Genomic DNA, 25,651 nt, shown 5'->3' with positions numbered 1-25,651 from the left:
AACATCACGACCATGGCTTGGCTGAGCCATTGCTGATAGTGTTGTGTTGATGTAATACAATAAAACGTTTATTAAAATGTGCACAATGATCGTCTCCCTCTCTCCTCATCTTCTTAAATAGTAAGTTCATTGAGGACCATTAGGATCACATCTGCCTCTGTGTTTCTACTCCACCAGTACAATGGGGCTTCAATCCTGATACTAGTGGCAGAGTTAGAAGTAGACTGCTGGTCTCCTGACTCCCAGTCCTGTGCTCTAACCATTTAGACAACACTCCTCTACCAGAGCCCGGAAGAGAATCCAAGAGTCCTGACCCCTAGTCTCCTTTGCTCAAACCCACCAGACAACAGTCTCCTCTTAAAGCTGGGAACAAAATCACAGAATCCAACCATTGAATCCCAGGTGCTCTCTCACCTCGAGGCAACACGAGAGGGTCTGTTTACACACTAGAAGAACAATAGGATGCAAAGCAGAAGGAGAAGCCAAAGAAAATCAAGATCAGAATTAAATTCTTTAATACAAAAAAAAGTTTGTTTATCATCGTTGTAGCTGTTTTTTAAGATATATCTGTACTTTTGTGTTGGTTTGTTTAAAAATAAATATGTACTACGGAATATCTTGAAAAAATTCACTAGACACAATATGTATTGTTAATATCTTTTTCCCCGCAATTATTACAGATAAACAGTAGCACCAATAAATAAAATGATAACAAATATTAAAATTAAAAAAGGAGAAATTCAGGATGTAGAATTTTCTATTGTTCCTTTTTTTTTTTTACATATATAAAAAAAATCGTAGCGTCTATTTAATCCGAATCACACATATACATAGACATATATATATATATACACACACACACAGCCAAATATATATATAGTATGTAGATGTATATCTAACCCTTGTCTCAATAGGAATGTGTAGGGGTGTCTGTTAGAGAAACTCAATTAAATAACTACCTAGAACATGCTACTGAGTCTGCCAACAATTGGGGAGATGGGTTGGGGCATAGAAGGGTTAAACTTATACACAATCAGTTAAAAAAAAAGGAGGTATGGTTTATAAATAGTTGAAATTAAATATTAACAAGAAATACTGAAAAATCCCTACTCTTTAATTAAATTATGTTTAATTTCTAATTTAAAAAGGGATATTAAATAAGTATATAAAACACTTTCTCTTCCCGCCTCAGAAACTTCTGTCTTGAGCACGACGCAGCGTGACTATATACATGATGGATGCAGGCACACCCGCGTGTCTTCCTCCTCCTGAAAGCCATCAGCGGGCTGGGGAATTCCTAGTGGTTAGTAGTCACTTGTGGGGAGTCTGTTTTTATACCGCCTTGTCTCTTGGGACGCTTTCATTTGGTACATTATTAGGCGTTGAAAGTTCAATTGCAGGTGGTGGCTGGCAGCATTCTAACACAAACCAAGTATCCTTTTGATTATTGTTTTTTTAATCACAGAACTGGATTATATATATCCACATAGACATACAAACACTCATTGGTGTGCGGGGGGGTGTGTGTGTGTGCGCATACTGGTGCATATTACAGATATAGAGAGAGATGGCCAAGATTTCAAAAGAGACTAGTGATTTGAGGTGATGGGTACCCAACATGAGCCTCCTTAAAGAGGCCTGGTGTTTTGAGAAGAGGTGAAAAATCAGGCCTCAGATGAAGCACCCAAAAAATGAAAGCACCCCAAATCACTAGGCACTTTTGAAAATCTTTACTGTATATATATAATAAGTACAGATAATTAGATATACAGACACACACACACACACACACACACCCCTACTGTGTATATACTTTTGATTAATATCCCTTTCCAGAAATGTTCCATCCGCATCTTGGACGCTCTTCAGTGGCAGCACTGTGCATGAGGAGAGCAGACCGTGCTGTCTGGCTATGCACGGGTCCCCATTCTTGCTTCAGCGCCCTGCAGGCCCATCTGTCGTTTTGCAGCCATCAGGGTGAGAAATCTAGTTTCTTGGGATACTTCCTCAAGGGGAACGGTTCGTGCGTCAGCTGCCCACCATCCTTAAGGCCAGGCTCTACCCTCGGCAGAGTTCCTACAGCAAGTCAAATCAACGCAAAACGTACACTGACATCCCGTGTCCCAGCAAGGCAGGTCGTGAGACGAGTAGGGGCGAAGGTTGGAGGGAAGGAGGGGGAAAAGAATCCTCAACCACGTAGAGGGCCCAGCGTGCCAATCCGTTTCCTTGACCTTTGACCCATAAAACCCCAAGGCACCGCTCTCTGGAATCCCCTGCCCCTCCTCTCTGGCTCTTCTCCTCCTCGGCACAAGGGAAGAGAAGGGGCTTTGTGGAACGGCCCACGCAACACAGAAACAGCGGCGGCCGCACGAGTCAGTCAGAGTTAAGAAGGCTACACCCAGCGCTTTCGTTAAAGTCCCGTCTCAGCTTGTTTCTTATGCCCCAAGTAGCCCGCTTGTGTCCACAGCAGTCGAGTATATCCAGTGAAGACACCAATAACATTAGCAATGTTAAAAAAATTCAGTGTGTGTACGTACACACACACACGCACACACACACATACAGATGTGGTTAAAATATATATACATATATAGATGTATGTATGTATGTATATATATATTTATACCTACATATACGTCTGTATGGGAATCCCATAAAATACACCCCTATAGTCTTCCTGGCTCTGTTATTTAGCAGCATGAAAAGAAAAAAAAAATAAAATAAAACAGGTCAAAACCCAAAGGTGAATCCTGTGCGGCGGGTGCCTCGGGGAATGTTCCTTCCGGAGTCCATCGTCCGTACTGAAAGTGCTGTGCTCTACCGATCCTTCATTTTAGGGTGCATTTGGATTAGGGTTTTTGTTTTTTTCTTTCTTTCTTTTCCCATCCAGGCAAGAAATCAAGCTCCAGAAACAGGGCTGCTCCCCCCTTCTTCTCCGCTGCTCACCGTCTCGGCTTTTCACATCTGCTGGGCAGGAGAGGGAGAAAAGAGGTTACATTTGTGTGGCAGGGAGGGCAGTGACAAGTTCAAGACCGCACTGCAGCTCTGCGGGGATAAGCCAAAGGCACCGCAGGGACCCAGGTAGTGATTCGTCCCATACTGGAAGAGGGAGAAAATCACTGAGAATATCAACCCAGCCGAATCACAGTCCCCTGGGTTCTTAGGTTGGGGGTGAGTTAGGAACAGAATTACAGCTGAAAAGCACCTTCTCCCTCCTCAGCCTTAAAACCCACCCTGCTTCCCATCTGCCCCTTCTCACACTCCCACACCAACTCATGTGCACAGAGACTGGCCGACCCATGCAGAGACACTCCCCACAGCCCAGCTCCCAACTTCGCCTGTGGTTCCCGTTGGAAGCAGTGCAGCCAAAACAGCCTCATGCAGGCAAGAAGATGAAAGGAAAGCGCGTCTCATTCCACTAGCTGCTGCGAGCAGGGGTTAGTGCCAGAGAACAGTGGCAGCCACTTGTGGAAGCAGCAGGAGAAACGAGAGCTGGCCCTGCCCCGTAGGGCCCAACTTCAGAAACTCCAGCGGGGAGAGAGGGAGGAACTTCAGCTTAACCAGCTTTAAATCCGGAAACAGCTAAATCACCCGCTCCCATGGCTCCATCCTGCGCTCCCGGCCAATGCACTGGCTCTGGAAACCTCTAACCATGCCACTCACCCCACCACAGGGAGGGCTTGGCAAGAAAGACTAATAATCCCTCAAGCCAGGAAGGGTTTTTTGTTTTGTTTTTTTCACTTGGGAATATTTCCCACCCTTGAATTCTGAGGGGATGATTTCCAGCTGCTCCTGGGAGGGGGAGAGAGGTGGTGGGAGATAAAGGTCAAGGGCAGGGAGCTGTCTGGTCTCACTCTCTGTAACTCAAGAAGAGCTGGCTCAGCTCTGCCCATAGCACCAGTCACTCTCCCGCTCAGGTTACACCTCCCCCCTCAAAAAAAAATTTCCTCTGCATTCACAAGCCCTGGCAGCACCAGAAGCCTGGGCTTCCCGGGGTTTGGCACAAAGCAGGATGGCACGATGGTTTCGGGGTGTAAGCACCTCACTCCCAGGGATGGCTGTAATACACGGACGCTGGTCAACCACAAAACTACCACCAGGCAGGGGACAAGATGCCTCAGCTTCCAGCCTCTAGCCACACAGGACCCTCGTTTTCATAGCCCCTTGCCCTCTTCACCCCCAACAGAAACAGCCTGACACCCTCTTATGGGAACCGAATCTTTGTGAATCGAGGCTGGAGTTTATAGCCACAGGCTGGTCCTTAGCAGTTCCTTTTACACATCTATACAAAGATTCTCTCACACACACCAGCAGGATCCTCAGCTGGTGTCAATCAGCATCGCTCCACTGAAGTCAATGAGGCGACACTGATTTGCACCAGCTGAGGATCTGGCCCACAGTTTCTATGCAGGTCTGTCTCCAGCTATAGCTATGACTGATAGAGAAGACGTAAGTAGGCTGAAGACACGCACGCAGCATAGACAGCTGGATGGACCCAGACCACACTGTCTCTCTGTAGTCCTATCATACATGCAGCCAGAAACAGTGACCCTGCCTTGTGTACACTATAGACAGGTACTCCTTTTCTTTTTGCAACTATAGACAGACACACCCACAGACACACCATGTCTCGTGGCACAGCCTCACATGCTCTCATCTCATTGTTAGGGCAGGTAGGGAGCTGTATGCACACCACAGGCCAAGAGTTCTCTCCCTGGCATTTAGGAGCATGAGGGTCAGGAGAACTGCCGGCTCTAGGGGTGCGTGGGGGAGGGCTCAGGGGAAGGGAGGACTTCCTGGACTGTTTCCAGTCTCTCCAGAGGGGTGTGAAAGAGTCACCCTCCAGATATACCAAGGGATACATTGTCTATGCAAAAGGGGGAGTCTAATCAAAGTGCGAAAGAGGAGCCATGTGCCTTCCCTAAACCAACCAATGGGCAGTATGTACACTGGGATGTATGTGGGGTTACAGGCTCGTTCTCTGCTTAACACAGCAACACAAAATCCACCAGGGTGTCCTGCTAGTGGGTACGCTGGCCCCAAACGCCCCGTCTGTGGGAGCGTCCCATCCGATCCCTGCCAGCACATTCGAAGCTCACAGCAGGCCTGTGACGAACGGTAAACGCTGTCCCCTTTCCATTGCAAGGTGGCCCTTAGTACAGAGGAAAGGAGTGATCACAGAGCATTGGTGCCAGAAGCCAGCAGGAAGCAAGCTCCCTCTCTCTCTCTTTCTCTCTCTTTGGGTGTTTCTCTTTCATCCTTCAGGACACAAACCTGCAAGTGCGCTCGTTTAACTCAAGCTGCCTCGACTTGCAACGTGAGTCTGTGAATTTGCAGGAACATTTACAGGTCTGGGGATCTTGTACAAACAAGTGCTTTCTCCTCTCTGAGCAAGGCTCACAGTGACTGCAAAAAGGCAAAAGGAAAGAAGTCTAAGCTACAGCGCTTCAGCAGGAAGAAAATACACATGCAACACCCTACACATCCAAGCAATCCCCTGCCCCCTCCCCGCAGCTCCCACACGGCCCCATTGGAGCGTCGCTGGCTGACGGATTCGCACGGCAGCGCTCTGACAGGCCCGGAACCTAGTTGCGACAACACCCACTTGCGTTAGTGTAAAGAGACAGAAAACAGGCTCTCAGCACGGTATTCACCAATCCCGCATTGGGTCCAATCCGCACGGGGGACAGGGAGGTGAGAGAACCTCCCTGACCACGGCTGTGTTAGCAACGGGCCCCTGAAATGGAATGTCCATGCTACAAAGAGGCCAGCAGCTAGTCGGTTAAACCCCTGTGGTCTCTCCTCCCCTGGAGAGGCAGGCAGGGCTCAACTGTGCAGTGAGGGGAGAGAAGACCCCAGCCCCTTGCTGCTACAGTCGAGTTTTGTCTTGTCCTTCCTTGGGGACTGGGGGATTTAATTCATTCTTTAAGCCCCCAGCCCACTCCAGACCTGCCACCTGAGAGACTATCAAGAGAAAGGGTGTGAATTTACAATGCAGAATTGTGTGAATCAGAGTGAGAGAGAGAGAGCAAGAGAGAGAGAGAAGCCACCAAATCCAGCAGATGCAGAGAGCCCCCCTAAGTTACCCAGTGCTTCCACTGCTCCCCTAGGCTTGTGTTTTCATCAGACACACACGCACATGCACACACGCATGCACAGCTGAGGCCAGTCTCCTGTTGCCCGCCTTGCCGCAGGGACTGGCGGAGGACAGAAGCCAAGGTGGGAAGGGGGATCACACAGGCGCATTATAAGAAGCGATTGCAGTGCAACGAGCCCGCCCAGCCACCACGTTCCTGTGCCCTCGGAAACGACCACAGCTGCTCGTCAAAGAGAGGAGGTGCCAAGCAAGCAAAAGCCACCTGCCCTGAGCTGTGCTACCCCTGCCCAGTGCCACCACCAGCGCTTCCCTGCAGGACTAGGAGCCCACCAGTGATTCGGAGGGGAAGGGGGGAGATTTTGAGTGTGCTGCAAGCGGGCTGATTGGTTTGGGACAGAGTCTACGAGCACATGACACAAACGTACAAGCTGAGCGGTTTGTACCGGCTTTTCTTGCGCTTTCTCTTTTGCCCCTTCCCCATTCCTCGCTTTGATTTTCTGGAAGAAAAACCAAAAAAAAAAAAAAAACCAGAAGAGAGAGAGAGAGAGAGAGAGAGAGAGAACGGAAGAAAACCGAAAGGAAAAAATACAGCCATGTGTGTCCATTGGGGGGAGGGGGAAACACCCAGGGCAGGGCCGGAGAACTGGTCTCTGGGATGATGTGCTCCTCACACCACTCGCACTGGCTTTCTCACGCTCCCCACCACAACCACAGGGGCAAAGAGCCCTTCAAATCAAAGGCAGCCTGGACCAGTCCCAGCATCCTATTGCCCTGCTGCTACCGCCTCAAGGGTAGGAGGGCTTTCCGGGCGGAGGAGGGGCACAGAGAGACTCAGTAAGTGTGGCCCAAACTTTGGGAGGGCCGGCAACAGAGCGTCCATCACTGACTGACAAGAAGAAATCAGAACAGAGCAACTCCCCTCCTCCTTGATAAACTAAAGCGCTGGGTCCAGACATGCCCAGATGTGCAGGGCAAGCTGCAACACCAGCATCGCCAGTATTCCAAAGGGAACGTCGGTGCGGCAGAGAATTCCACCGCGGTGACCAGCCGGGTCAGGGTTAATACGTGCTGGGACAGGGTGCGGAAGCTGCCCCGTGAGGGCAGGGGGGTTTCCCTGAGGGAAGGGGCCCTGTGTTAAAGCTTTGCCATGCGAGCCTCGCTACTGAGGGGTAACGAGTTGGAAGTGTTTGGTCAAAGCTCTCCCAGCCCTTCGCCCCGCACCCACTGCCCTCATGGCAGCCAGGGGCAGCCTGGCATAGGCAGTAGCCTGCTTACTTGCGGGGGCAGGACCCTGCAGCACTAAGCACGTCGGGCACCCAACCCGTTTCCCTTTGCTGCGGCAGCTGCATGGGCAGATCGAGTGCGTGATTCCTGCAGGCAGGTGAGCAGCGGGGCAGGAGGAGTCAGAACCTGAGTCACTCACTTGCTCATCCTTGCTGCTGGCTGGCTCCTGACTGTCAGCCCATGGCTGGGAGCTCCAGGGCTCCCACCCACTGGCAGCTTCCTACCGGCTCTGCATGAAGGAGGAAGAGGCCTACCCTAGTTCTGACACCTGGGAGGGGAAAGAGACCTCTCTTTGCCAGCCAAGCAGTTTCCAAACCTCCCCCTCCCCATTTCACCTGGCGCTGCCCAAGAGAGGAGCGGACGGAGCCAAGAGACTGACTCATTTTACACCTTCTTCTTCCAAATCCATCCATCACTTGTGGTTGGCAGGCGGGTCTGGGAGGAGCCGGCACCGATCGGGCTGCCGACGGCAGAGCAGGGGGACAGCCTGCTCTGCCCCTCCAGCTGCACTAGCACCAGTGCAAGGGACACATGTGACACGGAGACACTAGACAAAGTCCCAGGGTTTGTCAGTCGAGTGAGTCCATGCACCGAAGCCCTCCTCCTCCCCAGCTCTGCCTCCTCCCTCCCTTCCCCAGCTCAGTCCACCTTGGCTGGGTGGAGAAGGGCGAGGAGAGGGGGTGGGAGGACCCTGAGGGTAACTGGCAGGGCGTTTCTTGGGCCCTGTTCAAGCCTGTTTGCTGGCACCAGCAACTGAGTGTTCATTTCCTTCCAAACTCTCTCCTAGCTGCGAGCAAAGAGAGCGTCCCAGGAACACAAGGAGAGTCGTGGGGTGGGGTGGGGGGGGGGGGGGAGGGAAATGTCCTTTGGGGGAGATTTCCATGCCTTGCAGACTACAGAGAGACATTAAGGACAAATGTACTCGGGGGGTGGGGGGAGGGATGGAAGCATCAAGCACAACAGAGACTTCAGTCCGATCCAAACCAAACTGTCGCTAGCATGCAGGAATGGCATAGAGAAGGGGAGGTGCTGCGGGTCAGGTTAGCGGAGAGGGAACGCTGCACAAACACAGGGGAGCAGGCCGGCTGCTTCGCCCACCCCGTACGGCACCAGCGCTCACACGGCCCCAGCTCTCTCACACCTTCAAAGCACAAAGTCACTCGGACTGAACCACCACTGCACACACTAGTCCAGAGAGAAGGAACCTCGGGAACGTCGGCCCGATGGAACCATGAGCCGAACTCCAGGGAAGGAGGGAAGCAACTCTGGCTGCACAGCTGACCAGGAGGGTGTTCTCTCTCGTTCTCTCTCTTTCTGCCTCACCTCCCCAAGCCCCAGCTCCATCACTTCCCTCGCTGGTACTGTGCAGAGCTGCTACCCCAGCCACGTGCAGTCCAGCTCTCCCGCTCCCAGGGAGGGGTCGTGCTTTCCTCTTTATGTATTGATTTGTGCTGGGTGAGCGCAGGATCGTTCATTCCTCCCTGTCTGTTATCGTCGCTGAGAGCAGACGGCGTCAGGGTAATTTTCGTGACCGTTTTTGGAAAGGTTCTACCCTGACCCCTTCTGTGCAAATCACCTGCCCAAGCAAATCCATAAGTTTGACCGAGATTCTACCTCTCGCTAAAGCCTCTGCCAGGAACATTCCCACATGCTGCTAGGCAAGCTAAAGTGGCTCCTTTCCTTCTCCCACCCGCCTTTCAATGAGCAGTGTCCAACCCCATATAGTGTTCGCCTTCCCTCCACCAGGCCTCGAGTGCAATCTCTTCCTGAGGCCAAGCGCAGCTCTTGTTCAGAGAGAGAGAGAGGCCCTGCCAGGAACCAAAGCTGAGATGGATAGTCTGGCTGCTGAAAGAGTCTCTATGCAAGCTGATGCGAAAGAAGCCAGCAAGCTCTCACCAAAACAGCGGGAAAAAGAAAGGCAGCGATTGCCAGTGACCACAGCAACACCCGGGTGCTGCACCAGAATCCATTCCTGAATGGCACTTAACTCCATTCCAGGATTTCTCTGATGCTCTATGTAATGTGTCAGGGAGCCACTGTCATGGGGGGTCAGGCAAGGAGCAGACTCCTGCAGTCTAGAATAAGGAAGAACCACCACAACTGGATTTCTGTGCCCTCCTGGAATGGATTCAGGGTACAACCCCCTAACAGCACCACTTGTTTATTAAAGAAACAGTGCCTAAATCTGAGCATCTCCTGCTGTCAAAGGAGCAAAGAGGGGGAAATAAACCACCAGCCAACCACCAAAAAAGAAAAAGGAGGAAAAGGCTCGTCACTTACTTTTCTTGTTTAGCTTTGACGTCTTTCTTTGGTCTGCAGGGCAAGAGAGAACAAATGCTGGCTTAGAAGGGAGCCAGTGGCAGGCCCTTACTGTACTGTCCTCCCCTTCACCATCCCAGCCCCGCCTTATCCCCCCAAGGACAGCAGTCCCACCACTGTGCCCTCGGCACATAGGCCCCATCTATCCTGACTGGCTGAGTGGCCTCCCTGGAGGGGTTTGTCCTCCATTTGCAACCCGTTGGCAGCCACGGGGCTCCATGGGACACGGGTGAGTTCAATCCTTGAGGGGGCCATTTAGGGATTGGGGGCAAAAATTGAGGATTGGTCCTGCTTCGAGCAGGGGGTTGGACAAGATGATCTCCTGAGGTCCCTTCCAACCCTGATATTCTATGATGATGATGGCTATTATCAGCCCTCCCCCGTACTCTCCTCCAGCCCCCAGCAGTCTCTAGAAAGGTGGTGACATCATTAGCGAAGGACCCTTTCCTCCCCAGCCCAGCTGCCCCTCTGCGAACCAGCTTGGAGCAGACCTGCAGCCCCAGGCCAGTAAAAAAGAAAGGCCGGCTCCCCGCGGGCAGGTGCATTCTGAGGGCAGCTGGTGCTCTGGAGATCCCCAGCGTGGCTCCATCCTCACCTGCATTCACATTTACCGTGCTGTAAGAAGGTCATGTGCACTATGTGCTGACTCTGATGGGGTTTAATTCTCATTATCTGGAAGGAAAGACACAGAGAGTCACAATCATGGGGCCAATCGAGGCGGATCGGCATCTCTGCCAGAAGAAACATTCCCAGCCCCCCCCCCCCCCCCCCGCTGTCTCTCTGAGGAGGGCACCAGAGCTCCTAGTGGTGCTTCCAGGCGCATCCCCCTGGTCAGTGGAGCCCTTTGCTTGCCTGGCAGGAAGCAGCACCAAGCTCAGCCTAGGGCTTTATTTTTTCAGATGTGAAGTGGAGCTGGAGCTGGTGCTGGTGAAAAGTGCAGAGTGACAGCCCTGGATGCTGGTACAGGAGCAAGGGCAGCTGTGCAAGCTTCCCCCATGCTGCCCTGTCCATAGATTTCTCCCCTAGTGACACTTCTAAAGGCCGACACTTGCTTTGTCAGTACCAGGCCCCTCTAAGACCGACAAGAAAACAGCCGATTTCACAGCAGCCACAAAACTGCCCTCAGCTGGAGACAAACTTCAGTCCCTACCAACAAGAGAGGCATTTAAACCAAGATGCCACAGCCCACTCCTGAGCTCCTGCCCCATCCTGGATTCAAACTGGTGCCTTCCAGGTGTAAGGCCCTGGGAGCAAACTCTTGATCCCCTGAGTCGCCCACTCCACCCAGGCTGCTCGCGCAGAATAAAAGCCACTGCGTATCAAGACGTGAACCATTCAGTGCTGCAGAGCCAGGATTCCTGCACTCAGCACTAGAATCATCCCTGCAGGGCCAGCTTTTGAGCTGGTGTCAATCAGTGCAGCTCCAGCGAAGTCACTTAAGCCACGGATCTGACCCTCTGTATTTATACTGCACTCATCATGGTGGTATCTGAGCCCAGAACCCAGCTGGGACGCTAGCACTGGTGCTTCCGGCAGAGATCTGCTGATGTGCTCCTGCCCTCAATGCATGTGCACATCGGTCAGCTCTGGTGAGTCCAGTGTGAAGGGGCAGGAAGAAACATGCATCCCTATTTACAGCACCCAGCATAACGGGTCATCGATCCCGACTGGAGCCTGAGCTGCTGCGCCAATATAAATAATAATGCAAGGTTCTCAACACACAATGTCAAATTTGGCTCAGGTCATGAGCATAATGAGTGTGTTTGGTGTCAACATAGTCCCGTGTGGTCTCTTGTCCATACCACAAAGCCACTGCAATATTTACAGTCTCTGCTTGAGGGGTCCAGGGCTGGAACGGGGGTGGGGGAAGGCTGCAGGTCAGGAGTGAGGAGCTGTGTATGGGGAGCCCAGGACTGGAAGAGCAGAGGCAGTGCTGGTCAGGCTCAGGGCCTCAGCGTTGCTGCGGGGGGGAGAGGCGGGAACCCGGCCAGTGCGGAGCTGCAGTGGCTGATCGATATGGGGAATGCTTTCACAGAGAGCTTCCTGCCGGTACGCCTGGCCTTCACCCACACGGCCAGCCTCTGACCTTCCTGAGCACTAAATTCAGCAGCTTCAGAACAAAAGCACAGAGACTTTTCCACTTGACACTGCATCAGTATTTCTTAGAGCCCCTTCCCACCCCTGCTGGGCCATTGGCGCTAACGGCCCAAATCCCCAGCTCCTTGGGTAAAGGCTGGCCTGACACACTCTCCAGGGGAGAGAGATCAGAGAGGGCATCCTCTTTCACACTACACGCAGCTGCCTTATGAGCAAGTGCTGCCTGATACAAATACCAAAGCAAGAGTTAATGTGACACAAGGGGCTGGGAAGATTCCCTACCCGGCCTCCGAGATCACACCAGGAAGTCATTCGAAGCGCTCCCTTTATAATGCAGCTTCTCTGTCTGTGGCTAGCAAGTTAACTCCACTGACCCAGAAAATGGATTCTCCCCTTAACCTTAAATGGAAGCAACTCCTGTTAAATCTGCTTGGTGCGGCCATGGGAGATCAGACCCCCGAAGCAATGTCTCATCACACCAGCCTTTGGCTAAAAGTGAGACTGACCACCCCCCTTTCCCCTCCCCAAGACTCCAGGGGAGGCCCATCTGCCTTCTTTGTAGAGGCCTCCCTCCCAGACAAGGCTTCTCCTCCTCGGCTGCCTCAGAGCGAGCAAGTTACAGTGACTCAGGGGATGCCCAAGGGCAGGAGGCGTCCTCCCCTCTGCTACCCCCATTCTCCAGCCATGCCCTCACCTCCATGGTGACGTTGTGCACTTCCACGGGGACACATTCTAGGCCCTCATCACCACAGCAGCCCGCACACCTCAGCAGGGGTACGCAGGACGGCTTGAAGATGTACTCCACCTCATCAGGGTACTCCTGGAAAATGTCCACCAGGGTCTCAATTGTCCTGCAGAAGCTGCGCTCATAGACCTCCAGGAACTTGATAACTATGAGGCGGGAGGGAGGGAAGGAGAGAGAGAGAGAGAGGGAATGAATTAACAGCAGCTCGGCCTGGGAACACTCACACCTTCCCCTTAAAATGAGACAAGCAGTTGCAATTACTGATCCCTCTGCCCTTTGCTGGGGCCCCTGCTGCCCTGATCTGCCTCTGCAGTACAGAGTCCCTCATCTTCACCCCACCAAGCTGAGGGGGCCCCACACTGGTGCAAATTAACTTCCCAGATAACCTGTTAACTCAGTAGGGGAAGGGGGGCTCTTGCCTGAATTAGACACTGCTTCTGAGTAGAAGTGGGAAGATAACTGTCTAGGCTGATCTAAGTCACCTGGCCCCGATGCCTCCTCTACCTGCCTCCCCCGTTATCTGACACACTCCATCGGACGCCCTGCCACTAAATGCCTTAGCTCAGCCAAAAAGCATCTGACGCTGAAACAGATGGTTTTGGGTAGGGGTGAGTCATTGGTAGGATTTATCTTTCACCCCGTTCAAAGTGTCAAATTCTCATCCAATGGACACTGGGAATGCCATAAGCTAACGTGGGAAGTGACTCCCAAAAGGTCAGAAGAGAGGGGACAGACTCCACCCCTGACGATCTTTGGGAACAGAAGCTCCCTTGGGGTGAAGGAGAATGGGTGTGAATCATTAAAAGTGCATTCCCACTCCTCCGTGCTGTCCCTCCCCCAGTCTACCCTCCTGTCCACCCACCCAGAGTGTGCCTGTCAGATCCAGAGCATCCGTTCCAATATGCCACCTTCTGCAGCACTACACTGCCTGTTAACGACATTTGCCAGAGTGTCAGTCCCTAATTCCCCGGAACCTCTCAGCAATGCCACAGTTTCTCAGTCCAGGAAATCCAGGGTCGGCCGTGGAGTGGAGGAATCAATGACTCTCAGCATCCAGGGTAATAACTGGGCCACATACCAGAATGAGGTGGAGTGTGGTGCAGATCTGCCTTTACTTCCTCCCTTTCACTCTCAGTACCCAAGCGAACTAATCATCAGGTGCTGGGACCCTCTCTGATTTCACAAGTGTTTCCCAGTGCTCCCCTATCGGGTGCCAAAGACTGATCTCATCGCTTGGTCAAGGAGTGGAGAGATTTAAAGAGATGATAGATGAATACACGTACAAAGCCCTGTTCTGCGGATAGCAAATGCACGGCACCCTATAGTCCAGCATGCATTCTAGAGAGGAAGTTTCAAAGAGCAGAGGGAGAGTGTATGCATAGGAAGACAGTGGCTGGCCTGTGCTGTTCTCCATTAGAATGATACGCCTGCACTGTATGCACACAGTCCTGTAATGGTGAGGTCAATAACCCCATGTGATAAGCACAAACTGCTTGCATCATGGAAAAAATGGTCTCTACTAAGCATTTCTGGAGTGGCCTGAACCTGTGACAAACTAGCATAAAGGTTATTTTGCCACAAAAATATAAAAGCTGCAGGGCTCTGAGCTCAGGGCCCACAGTTAATTGTTGAAAGTTAATTCTAGGTCATGCAGAGCTGAGAGTGTCACAGTACTGCTGGCAGCGGGTGCGAGTGGGAGGAGTATCTGTTTAGGAATTGAACATGTCAGAGAGCACAAGCACCTATTAAAAGGGAAAGTGGCTCAGGGAAGGGAAATGTGACCGGCAAGACAGGGACTGGTTGCTAGCATTCTTCCTCCAGAAGAGTCATTTCCCCCTCTCCTTGGCAAGCCTGCCTCTCATCTCCTTCCCTGTCTTGTCTCTGTCACTTCCTTCTTCTTGTTCCCTTTCAGGGTGACCTTAACCTTAAAAAGAGACTACCTCTATATGGTAGGTTTAAACAATTTAGCCCCTGGGAAATTACGCAGGCCCAGAGACAGGCATGGAGGCGCACTGCTGATTATTCACACCCTCCGAACGTTAAGGATCTGGGAACTGTCGCAATACAAATAAGTCCAGGATAAAAATGCGGATGGATCCGTGCGGGGGTGGGGGAGGGATTGGCTACATGTGCCAACCAAACACTACTGCATGTGCTAGTCTAGTCATGACAGGCAGAAACTGAAACTGACTGGAAACTAAAGTGAAACTGACCAGCCTGCTTCCATTGTCCAAACTGAGTGTGTCAGAAGGGAAAACCAACAGCATAAATGGTGAAAAAATACACTTGGCTTTTAAAAATTCATTTGGTTTTTTTATAACCTAAGGGGTTATTAGCAACATAAGGAAGGCGATTCCATTTCTAAGGCCAGGTTTATTGGTGGACTCCAAATACACTGCTTTGCCAGAACAGCACCAAGCAGCTGGATCATGCCAGTGACTGTGGTCTATAATTTGGTTTCAGAACTGCATGTGTAGTTTCCTTTGCAGAGTCTTTTGTTTCATTTGTAAAGTCTCCAGTCCTTACATGTTCAGCAGTGCCCTGACCATAGTGCTGGGGATTCAGGGTGCTGCCAAACCCAGAATGTTCGCAGAAGAAATCTCCAATAGAAGCCGCAGCCTTTACTTGCTGCTGTTTTGGGTATTTGAATATGAAAGATTATTTTCAGGAGCATGTGTCAGCTTCTGAAGAGGGGGAGGGGAATCTGTACCCAAATTTAAATCAGAATATCCTGCCCACAAAGGGGCTGATCTCGCTAGATGCATTGATTTATTTGAGTTTAAGGTGCTCAATACTTAGCAGGATCAAGCCCAAATTTGGAGCTGAGTGGTGGAGAGAAACATGCTAAAAAGAGGGTGGTGCTCAAAGAATGGGTCTATGATTGGTTCACTGCTGTGCCCATCGCTGGCTGAGCAGCTATATATACACATACTGTTCTTTTAAAAATAAAAAGCGCAGCCACAAGAGCTGGTGGCTTCCTTTATTTATACCAGAAAAATCTTTTCTCGTGGAGCAAACAAAGAGTGTTTGTCTGGCTTCTCTACAATGGCCTGTGCCACAAAATCATGTGGAAGGATAGCGGAGCAGCAGAGGGCTAGGTCTACCATTACGGATAGTCCCCAAATTGGATCAGGTCCCCAGATGTAATCCTGGCTGAAGTGGGTGGGTCAGTGAAGAAGCCAAAGAAACAAAATGACCTTTCGTCCCAGGACCTTTATGAAATATGAAGCTGTATGACTCCCCTTGTAGAGTAGCTGAGTATTATCACCCCATTGCACAGAGGGGGAAACAGAGGCACAAGGAGGGAGCAAGGGGGAAGGAATGGGAACTGACTTCCCAAGGTGTCGGAGCAAATCAGAAGCAGAGCTAGGAAGATAACATACGACTCATGATTTCTAGTACCCTGAGCTAACCATAGACATATTTGCATCACAGAACTAGGAATAGAACCTATGAGTCCTGATTCCTAGTCCCCCTGCTCCAATCAATAGACCAATCTCTCTTCCCTTCCCATCACCATTCTTGTGATGTGGAACCAGGAGTGGGTGGAAAGTAAGAACCCTCCAGGACAACAGGCACCGTTGAACTCCTCCTCTCACCAGTAAGATGGATGGGAGCACAAAGGGGGCACAGACCAGGGTATTAGCTGCCACTCATTTCTACTACTAGCAGAGGGTCTGGGTACGAAAATGAGCCTTGCAGTGGGCTCAATCCTGCTTCCTCTGAAGTCAATGAGCCTTTCACTGTTCACGGGGCAGTCTGCCAGCAAACCAGAAATGGATGACAATGCAAAATGGACACCTTGTGCCAAATCCAGCCTGCTGGAAATCTCTGGCAACTCTCCTATGGCTTGTCATGCCAATAAAGTTATTGAAATTGAAACTGAGTGTGGCAGGGAGGGGTTCAGTCCCTAGGTGCACTGCTAGAGCCCCCTGCTGCCCTTCTGTGGGAATAACACCAAGGGTCACAACCTGCCAGGCCATGCCAATCAAGATGAGGATAAAGACAAACTAGGGCCGTGGATGACCATTGCCAGCGTGACAGTGGCTTTCTCCAGCATGAAGGTGGAAAAGAATGGTAACCCTGTCTGAGATGTGGCACAGAAGGTCACCTCACCCTACTGCTCCAAAGTCCACAGCACTGTAATCCCCAGTCTGAATCAAGAACTACAGAGAGAAAGCTGAGCCATTAAAATATAAGGGGTCCCACAAGTCAGAAGTGGGCTACCAAAGCTTGCCATCTGATAGCTTGGTGCCTACTGCAGTTCTAGTCTATACCCAGATTTATTCAGCCCTCCGTCCAAACACCTGATTTACTGCCCATTATAGTCTTCGAGCAGCTGGAGTTATCTGAGATAGCAATGACTTGAGAAGCACCAAGGTCTCACTTCCTTTTATCTAGTACCCCCACAGGTACTAGACTGCTAGCAATGAACCCAATTGAATTAACTGGGCTATGGTACCACTAATACACTCTCTAGGCCTGCTAGCTCAAACAGAGCAAAAGGGAATGTGTTTTAGGTTTGTCACTATATAGTGCAACCCTCTCCTCCTTCCAAGAGATCTGGCTGAGAGTCTGGAAAATTAGCCCTCGCTTCTTCTTCTTCTTTTTTAAGATGAGCTATCTTACTGGCTCAGGAAGATCCAGGTGCTGATTGGTCCTTTGTCTGATGATCAGATCTTATCACTGAGCAGGGCACAGTGAGTGCGCATGGGAAAGAGAAGAGGGAGACAGGCAGCAAAGATGACAAACTCCTTCCTGTGACATTAGGGAACTATTCATAGCCACTCAGCTTTTGGTAAATTGTGGTTTTTTTGTTTGTTTGTTTGTTTGTTTTTTTGGGGGCATTCTGGGAAATTTGCAACGGGTTCATAAGGATCTCCGCAATATGTTCCATTGGACTGATACAGCCAGTGTCCCTCTATGTCTCCAGAAAAGATGAAGGAAGGGAAAAGTCTGCTCTTCAGACAGGCCCACCTGTTTCGCAAAAGGGCTTTCCAAATTAAAGAGCAGTTCTGACTAGTATGAAGCCACAAAAGGGTTAAATCTGGTGTCTCACATTTCAAGTCCTATTCTCTCCCCCCCCCCCCATATGCACACGTTGCTCCTGCTTTCCAGAAGGTGGCAGTATTGGTCCTCAGGATCTTCCCAGCAGCTTGGCTCAATGTCTCCCCCAAAGCACCCCATTCCCCACCTCCCAGAGCTTCTGCTCTTCCTAATTGCTTGTAAGCCCTGTAGCTGTTGAGAAGAAAGAGGCAAGCCACTTACCTTCATTGGGTTTCCTCTCCCCATCCCCAAGGGTCGGAGCGGCCTGCGACAACTGCAAAGATAATAGAAAATTAGTCAAAACCCAAAGTAATTATCCTGTCCCCAGGGGCGGTTAGGGAGCTGAACCGCTTCCCAGGGTTCTACCCTCCAGCTCCAGAATGATGCGGTAACAATGCCACTGGAAGCAACAGTGTTTCGGAGCATTAGTGTAGCCTTTGGATGCATTCCAGCCCCCCTAGTTCCATCCCAACCCTCTTCTCCCCTCGGAAAATAAAGCAGCCACAAAGGAGCATGTCTGACTTCCCTGTTACAACCTTACAGGGAGAAGTGTTGCATGCGGAGAGAAGTTATTAGTAAAGGCTTTTGCCGGCTTTGAGGGGAAGTGTTCCCCCCCTCCCCCCACCCCATGTGACCGCAAGACAAGCACAGAGAAACCTTTGTCTTCTCTTTCCTCCAGAGCAGAAGAAAATGAAATAAAAATAACACCTTGGGCCTGGGCTTAAAAAGGAGTGTGGGGGGCAGAGACACAGCATCCAGGCAAAGGCAATTCACCCCAGCATGTGTATGCGTGAGAAAGCCAGAGAGGGCACTTGGGAGTGGAGTGGGTGGAGATCTGGTTTAGTGCAACATCACTTTAAAAAAGAACACAGAGAAATTAACTGCTCAAAGGCATTTCGAATTATTAAGGTCAAAAAACAGAGCGGGAATCTGGGCGGGGGAGAAAAACAACATTGGTGACCTTCTAACGCTGACATGACAAATACGCTAGGAGATTTGTCCACGTTCATGTTCCAAGGAAAGTTAGTGGAAGGTATTTCAAAAAGGGGCCTAGGTTACAAAGCAGGCTAGCAAGTGCAGACGGATTGGGTACTGCTTTTAAAGGGACAACAGCCCTATTTTTTCTACCTCCCCTCTCGCTCCTAAATTAGTCTCTGTTATAAAGGTAAATCATTTGAGCTGGCATTATGTGGCGGGGAGAACGAGGGTGAGAAAAGTCTCATGGTTTGAAAGGTCATCTCTGCTCTTACCATGTTTGCCGCTGAGTGGTGGCGATGGTTGGCTGTCGATATTTGGCTTTCTGCCAGAGTGATTAACTGTTACATCACTCTCTCACATAGTAACTGCCCAAAACTACCCTTGCGCACTCCCACTCCCGCTGGCATGAAGGACATTGCGCACCACAGCACAGTGGGGCCACAGATCTGGGCCATAGCCTCCGTGCTACAGAACCAAGACTAGGCCCCTGAGCTCCCTCTGTCACATTTTCCTAATCAAAAAAACCCCCCTCCTACTGTTTTTGTAGTGACAAGAGACACTTCTGAGTAGCTGACACAGGCACTAATGGAATTAACTAACCTGCCCCCCAACCAGAGGGAGAGCTGGAGAGAAAGCATTACAGTGTTTTATTAGAAAATCGTTTTACATTTCAGGTGAGACCTTAAAAACCCAGCTCCTGTCTGCTCCGTGTGAGCATTATAACTCTGATGGCATTTTCCATAAGGCAGACTTCACCCTGCTGTCCTTGACCAAAAACACCCACTCACTCACTATTTGTGCAATGTGCTGCCATCTACATGTCCTCCACTCCAGAGACAGCTGCATTTCAGTGGAGCTGTATTAAAGTGCTTTGGGATGAGTGGTGGTATAGAAACGCAATATATTATTTATCACTGATCGTATTAGGCTTTTAAAAAAAATAATCACTGTCATCTCACAAATGACCAGGTACGGGACTGGAGCCAGCCAGCCCAGGACAATGTCAGGCCTGCCAAACAGATCAGCTACCTATATGCTTCCACACAGACCCACACACAACCTAGCACCACCAGCTTTAAGAGGAGGGAAGAGATGGAGCTTCCAAAGCAGGAGAAGAAGCCCCTCTGCCAATTATTCCCTAGGGCCTATGTATAGTTCCCTCTAGCTAAGGTTCTGCTGATCTGCCTCCCAACGCCATTGAAGCACATAAGCTCCTGGCCCTAGGTATAATATGCAAATCCAGCCTTCAGTCATCCAGTTAAGGGTCTATTCCCCACTGGGGAAGAGACGCTATCTGCCCTCGCTCGGTGTTAGGGCTGTGATATCAGCTTTAAAAGAGGACTCCCAGGAACACTGTCATTCCTGAAGGGTGAAGGTCACTGCAACAGTACAAACAAAATGGAGGAGGCAGAGGCTGCAGCAGCCCTCCAGAACCAGCCCATGCCTGAAGACCAAGGGCCAAAAGGGACAGAAAAGCATCAGCTGTGCCCTAGCAAAGGAAGGAAATCACCAGCCAGATCAGTCTGTTCAATCTACAAGGCACAGAAGTACTGTTAGGGTAGGGTTTGGAGTCAGGCAGAACATGACCATTGGCTGCTACTGAGAACTGCCTTGGAAACACCTTTACAGCTCAGCTGTGCCTACTCGCTTTCTGGGGCCACTGGCTTCCCCTGCCACATGCCCCCCACGTCACTGGCAGGTGTCAGGAAACAGGTGTAAGCAGCACATTTTCACTCTTCACCTGCAACACAGCCCACAGCTCGTTCTTCAGCAGAACCCACCATCCCACAACCAGCACCTGGAGCAGCAGCTATTCTACCCATTCTAGGAAGTAACCAAACTCTAACCCATGATTTTACTGTGATCAAGGTGTGGGAGCGCATGTGCAAACTGCTAGCTAACGAAGTCTGCAAGCATGTTAAAAGTCATACAACAGTCTGGGAATTCACCTGAACTGGATTGCTGTGCCTGCCTGAAATCAACCCCAGATGCCACTCCTGACTACCAACTGGCCCGGAAAGAAGGTGATTTCACAGCAGGCCCTCCACTCCTTGCCTTTGGATCAAGGAGGGCTTCTGGAATTATTAATAATACAATGTCTCCCTAGAGGCCCTGCTCCACTCTCACGTATTTCTCTCACTCCTTTTCCCTTTCCAATCACTGCTACCCATGGAGACTGTCTGTTGAGGCAACATTGCTTGGATGGAAGGCAGCTTGCCTCATATTAGACCAGGTGGCTATGTATCACAGAAGGGGCAACTGGAAAACAAAAGCAGAAGAGCCCTTCAGGGGACAACAAGGCCCAGTGCCCTTCGGTGGGAGCCTGAAGGTCATGCTGCCTGGGCTCTCTCTCCTCTACTGGCTTTTGGAACTACTCATCATTTCCGTAATATGATTGCTTTCCATGTTTTTCTGTGGCATGGATGCAGTCCCTGAGTTAGTGGCAGGTATATCGCCTTGAGGTAGGGGTTGTATAAGAAGAAGCTTCTTTTGTGCCCTGTGCTATTTGCAGGTTGTTGAGAACTTGTGGTCTGAAATCAGAGAAACACTCCCCAACACAGAGTCAGCTCCTGACTCACCCTGTCTGTATTTGCACCTTCTCTGTCTCCTGTCTGCTTTGCTGAGGGATCCAGTTCTAATGCGAAGCAAGTTATTCTCTTGAGGAAGAGAAAAGGTTAATTCAATCGTTCCCCCCACCACAACCCTTTCTCTTCCTTCCCCTCCCCCTAATCTCTGCAGGCTCATTAAAAGAGCTTTGTAACTGTTTGGGGCTGGAACAAACAATCCAGCCACTTTGGGAGGGACTCTGGGACGGGAGTTAAGGCACTTTCAGTCTTAGGCGCTAGAAATTCTTCTCAGAGGTTTCTACGCAAGGGGGAGGCTTTACTGCAACCTTTCCCCATTGTACATGCAGAGAGAGGTCAGTAATCCTGCAAGCTGCCGGCAGACAGCATGAGGACCTCTGAAACAGAGCAGAATGGGGCAAGAGAATCTGGGTTTGTCCAAGAATTAGAGATCCGCTGGGATGGCAGTGCGGAATCCCCCTTTTTGCTCCCAAGACTTGCTCCTGTTAGTTTGTTCTCAGAGCAAGAGCGAAAAGCAGCTTTGGGGAAGATGACCCGCTGTGGCCCGTCTACTCAGGGTGGAAGGGGCTGGGGAAGTTAGTTCTCCTGGTGTTTCCAGTGTGGCCTGGCTCATAGACACACCAAAAGCAGGAGCCTGGTCAGTGTGAGATCATTAACAGTCTAGTCACAGGCTCTCTTTCCCTCCCTCCCTCAGTGTCTGATCACTGCCGGACCCCTATGGCAACACAGCTGGTGTACCCAAGGCTCTCCACATTCCAGGACAGGAAGGGAAGAGCTCGGGCTCCCAGGATATTCTCTCCCTGGGGTCACTCCTAGGAGGCTGCAGTTTAGAATCAAACCCATCGAACAAAGAAATGATGGGGCCGGTCTGTGCTTCCCTGTTTTCAAGGGGAAAGGGGCTGTGGGGAAGTCAGTGTACCCTCTCCCCAAACCCACTGGCCACACCTGACCCTGAGAGCAGTGGGGACAGGGTGGCAGGGACAGGGCTGGCTAACGTTTGAGGAGGGTGGTATTCTAACTGCATTCCCCCTCCCCCCCCCCCCACCGTCATTACAAAGGATACTCCCCGCAAGTAAAGCAGGACACCTGCAGCAGCACCGCCCATCCCAAGCCACCAACTCACAATTTCCCACTGTCCCAGCCTCCCTGCAAGTCGTGATAATATTACTAACAGCCTCAAGAATGAGTAATTATAACTCTGCCTTTACTAAAGCAGCACTGGAATACCAGCCTCTCTCCTCTGCATTTATTAAAGCAGCACTGCATTACCTGTACCTTGCTTTTCCTGGGAGCCGGGGCCAAGGCTTTATTTAATTCTCCCCAGCATGCCTGGCTAGGTAGATAAGTTTATTCAGCACCACTGCCTGATAAACAGTGGAGATAAAATATTATCATCAAAGCGCGAACCTCGGGTCCTGACACAGAGTAATGCTTTATGCCAGGCCCACGATCATCGCAATGCTGCCTACGTGAGATCTGCCTAGCACCAGTATTTCTAATGTTCCCACCACCGTAGTATGTAGGCGACCGACATACAAATAAGGGCAGAACTCACATCTGTCTGCAGGAACCTGGCGGTCTGTCTGTCTAGGCACTTATCTGGCTCCCACGTCTGTGCTATCACAGGAGCATCTCACAATCTTTAATGCCTTAATCCTCACAACACTCCGTGAGGCAGGGATGCCTCTTCCCTGCCACTCTGCTATTCCTCCTTATTTGTTCCCACCTTTCCCCTCTGTCTCTTTCGTTCCTTGTCATTATTCTCCTCTGGTGAGGGGAGACTTTTGCGGAAGGCTTTTCGCACTGTGTTCTGAAAATGGCCAGACTTGGGTTCTGTCTGATCTGCCGGCCTCAAAGTTTTTTTGGTTTTGTTTTTTTTTAAAACCAGCTTAACATGAGACTAGCCAAGGACAGGACGGTGATATCACCATAACTTAGCACATGACACTCTCCAATAGGAGGGAAGCCTGGTTTCCTATCAAGTGCAGGCTAATCTGCTGCTGTCACCTAGAAAGTAGCACTATAACAGGCTAGCAACAAAGCATGTGATGCCTGCCAGACTTCAGTTACATCTGAAATGGCTTCTAATTGAGGAGTTACCTTCTAGTGCCAGTGCTGAGCAAACAATGTGAACAGCAGGTTAGTTTACAAATGGTATTTCTTCTCACACTGGAGGGCCTGGCCCTCAGTGAGGGCCTCCCCAAATTCCTGAAGACAAATGGTAGAAGAAAACTAACTTCTTCTTATCCCTCCAATTATAATATATGCCTACCTAGCCAACCTATACCATATCACCTGGAGGCTCAATCTAACCCGTTTAAAAACTTGGCAACACATCCCACTTGACTCCCTTAAAAAGAGACAGGGTTTGTACAAAGAGGTGTATTTTTTTTAAGGAGGCCAAACCGATTTCTGATCCTTGGGAATGCCATGGAGGCTGGGGTAAAAGTAGGGAGAGAAGGGGGAAATCGGAGTTTTGAAATCTCAACGGGGACATGTATTTTGCAAATCAGTCTGGATGAAATACAGAATCCATTCTGTCCCCTTTGATCTCTATTTGTTTTTCCAGCAGCGAGGTGTTCTCGGAGCGCCGGGCAGTAACATGCCCGAGAGATCTAACTAAAGACAAATAGGGCAAAACAGCCTTTTGCAATGTCAGGAGACAGAGGACGAGGCTTACAGCCCAGGCACGGTGCTTCCAGAAGCTGATGCAAGAAGTCAGCGTGCCGCTTACATGCCCGGGGAGGGATGACGGGGCCAAGCACGGGGATCATGTCCGCCTGTGAATTTCAAATAAAGCTCCCAACTTCTACGAAACTCCACAGGCAACAAATCCGTCCCATTCCCAGGAGGAAGAGGAGAGTGGGCACGGGCTGAGCAGCGAGTGGGAACCGGGACTCCTTCAGGAACTCATAAAATCCCGGACCTCCCCCCGCAAGTACAAGGGTGCCTGATGGCCACTACACTCAAAGTGCATGTGTGTGTTCACGGTAGCTCACACACCTTTCTCTAAAAAAAGAAAAGGAGGACTTGTGGCACCTTAGAGACTAACAAATGTATTTGAGCATAAGCTCTCCTGAGCTACAGCTCACTTCATCGGATGCCTGTCTGTCTGTGTCTGAGGGCGTGCGGCGTCTAGGGATACTTCTGCAGGAGACACACGGCACTGCACACACACTCGTGCCCTTGCACACGCACGCGGAGACAGCTGCACACGTGAATTCCATACACCTAGCCTGGGCGCGGAGCAGGCGAGGGGTGCTCGCTCTGCCACCGGCATCCCTGAGTTCCCAGCCTCGAGGCACGGTCGGTGGCAGCCGCAGGCGGGGGGAAAGACCACGCCGGGCAGGGGGAAGGCGCCCCCTACACACACACAAAGCCCCCCACTCACCCCCCCTTACCTTGGCGTTGTGGAGATAGAGCAGCGCCGCCAGCCCCCAGTGGATCCAAGTGAGCAGAAAGTTCATGATTCCTGGAGCAGGTCGGGGGAGGGGGGTGGCTTGCTGAGCTTTTGCTGTGTCTCTCTCTGGCCTCCTGTCTCCTTCCCTTTCTCTCTACCCCTCCGTGCCCTCGTCCTCCCTCTCCTGGAGCCGCTCTCCTGGGTGATTTCTGCAAAGCTTGCGGCCAGGGGGAACTCTTCAGTCTCGGGTTTCACCCCTCCATGAGCCCGGCTCTCTAACCGCCAAAGAAACAGACACCCTCCCCGCTTTTTTTTTTTCCTCTCTCTCTCTCTCTCGTTCCCTGCACAAAGCTCAGCCTCCTCCGTCCGGCCCGGTTCCGATCCGACCCCCGGAGGGACAATCCAAGCTCCAAACGGCACCGATTTGTAACAGATTTCCCCTCGGAGAGGTAAGAAAAACCCACGCGCGCGCACACAAAAAAAGTTTGCCCGAAAGTTTTCAATGCATTTTCCAGTCTTCGGGTTGGTTTCCTGCGGCTGCTCCCAAGCTGGAGTTTCCTTTCAGGGGAGGGGGGCTGATCCCCGCTTTGGATCCCTGGCTCGGCCCGGTTCGGTTCTCCCTGCAACTGGGAGGGATCGGGGGGTGGGGATTGGATCCCTTTCCTTCTTTCCACCGCTTTCAAAATCCAAAGTGGCCGGGGAGTGGAGGGAAAATCCAAGCCGGTAAGAGTGGGGGCGGGGGGAATAAATTAATGAGTGGGTAAAAATAATAATTAATACCAATAGCAAATCCCAGCGCACAGGGAGAGCTGCTCCTCCTAGTCTGCTCTGCTCCCTCCTGTGCTGATCTGGCTCGCTCGCTCTCCTTTCTTGGCGGAGAGTCTGGCTGCACTTTGCTGTCGCTCGCTCGTGAACGTCAGGCAAGAGCCACAGCCCAGCGCTCTCTTTCTCTCCCTGCCTCGCTTCGCCCTCCCTCTGCAACTGGAACTGCACTGCTCGGCTAGCTCCGCTCCTGACTCAGAAGAGCTTACTAAGCCCCGCCCAGCTCCACCCTCCTCCCCTCCCTCCTCGGCCAGGGGGCCCAATTCTGCAGCCGGGGG

The 25,651-nt window shown here is 51.1% G+C and overlaps 1 protein-coding gene across 4 annotated transcripts; it reads right to left on the bottom strand.

Moving 5' to 3' along the window:
* Window positions 1–498: 498 nt before the first annotated feature.
* Window positions 499–25,558, bottom strand: VEGFA (vascular endothelial growth factor A). 4 transcript variants are annotated; one of them, XM_048843540.2, is made up of 8 exons: window positions 24,553–25,557; window positions 17,811–17,862; window positions 12,492–12,688; window positions 10,296–10,372; window positions 9,662–9,694; window positions 6,523–6,594; window positions 5,275–5,406; window positions 499–2,964 (listed from the first exon to the last, which is right to left on the bottom strand). In XM_048843540.2, exons 1-8 carry the CDS (start codon window positions 24,616–24,618, stop codon window positions 2,943–2,945), a joined length of 651 nt encoding a protein of 216 aa, XP_048699497.1. In that variant the 5' UTR covers window positions 24,619–25,557; the 3' UTR covers window positions 499–2,942. The 4 variants fall into 4 exon arrangements, with proteins under 4 accessions (XP_048699497.1, XP_048699498.1, XP_048699499.1 ...); XM_048843541.2 differs by having other exon boundaries at window positions 6,541–6,594; XM_048843542.2 differs by lacking the exon at window positions 6,523–6,594.
* Between the last annotated feature and the right edge of the window lie 93 nt (window positions 25,559–25,651).

Source organism: Caretta caretta, chromosome 3, assembly GCF_965140235.1.
Source record: "Caretta caretta isolate rCarCar2 chromosome 3, rCarCar1.hap1, whole genome shotgun sequence".
Taxonomy (NCBI): Eukaryota; Metazoa; Chordata; order Testudines; family Cheloniidae; genus Caretta; species Caretta caretta.
The sequence above is the reverse complement of the archived record's forward strand: the minus strand, read 5'-3'. Positions and strand labels throughout refer to the sequence as shown.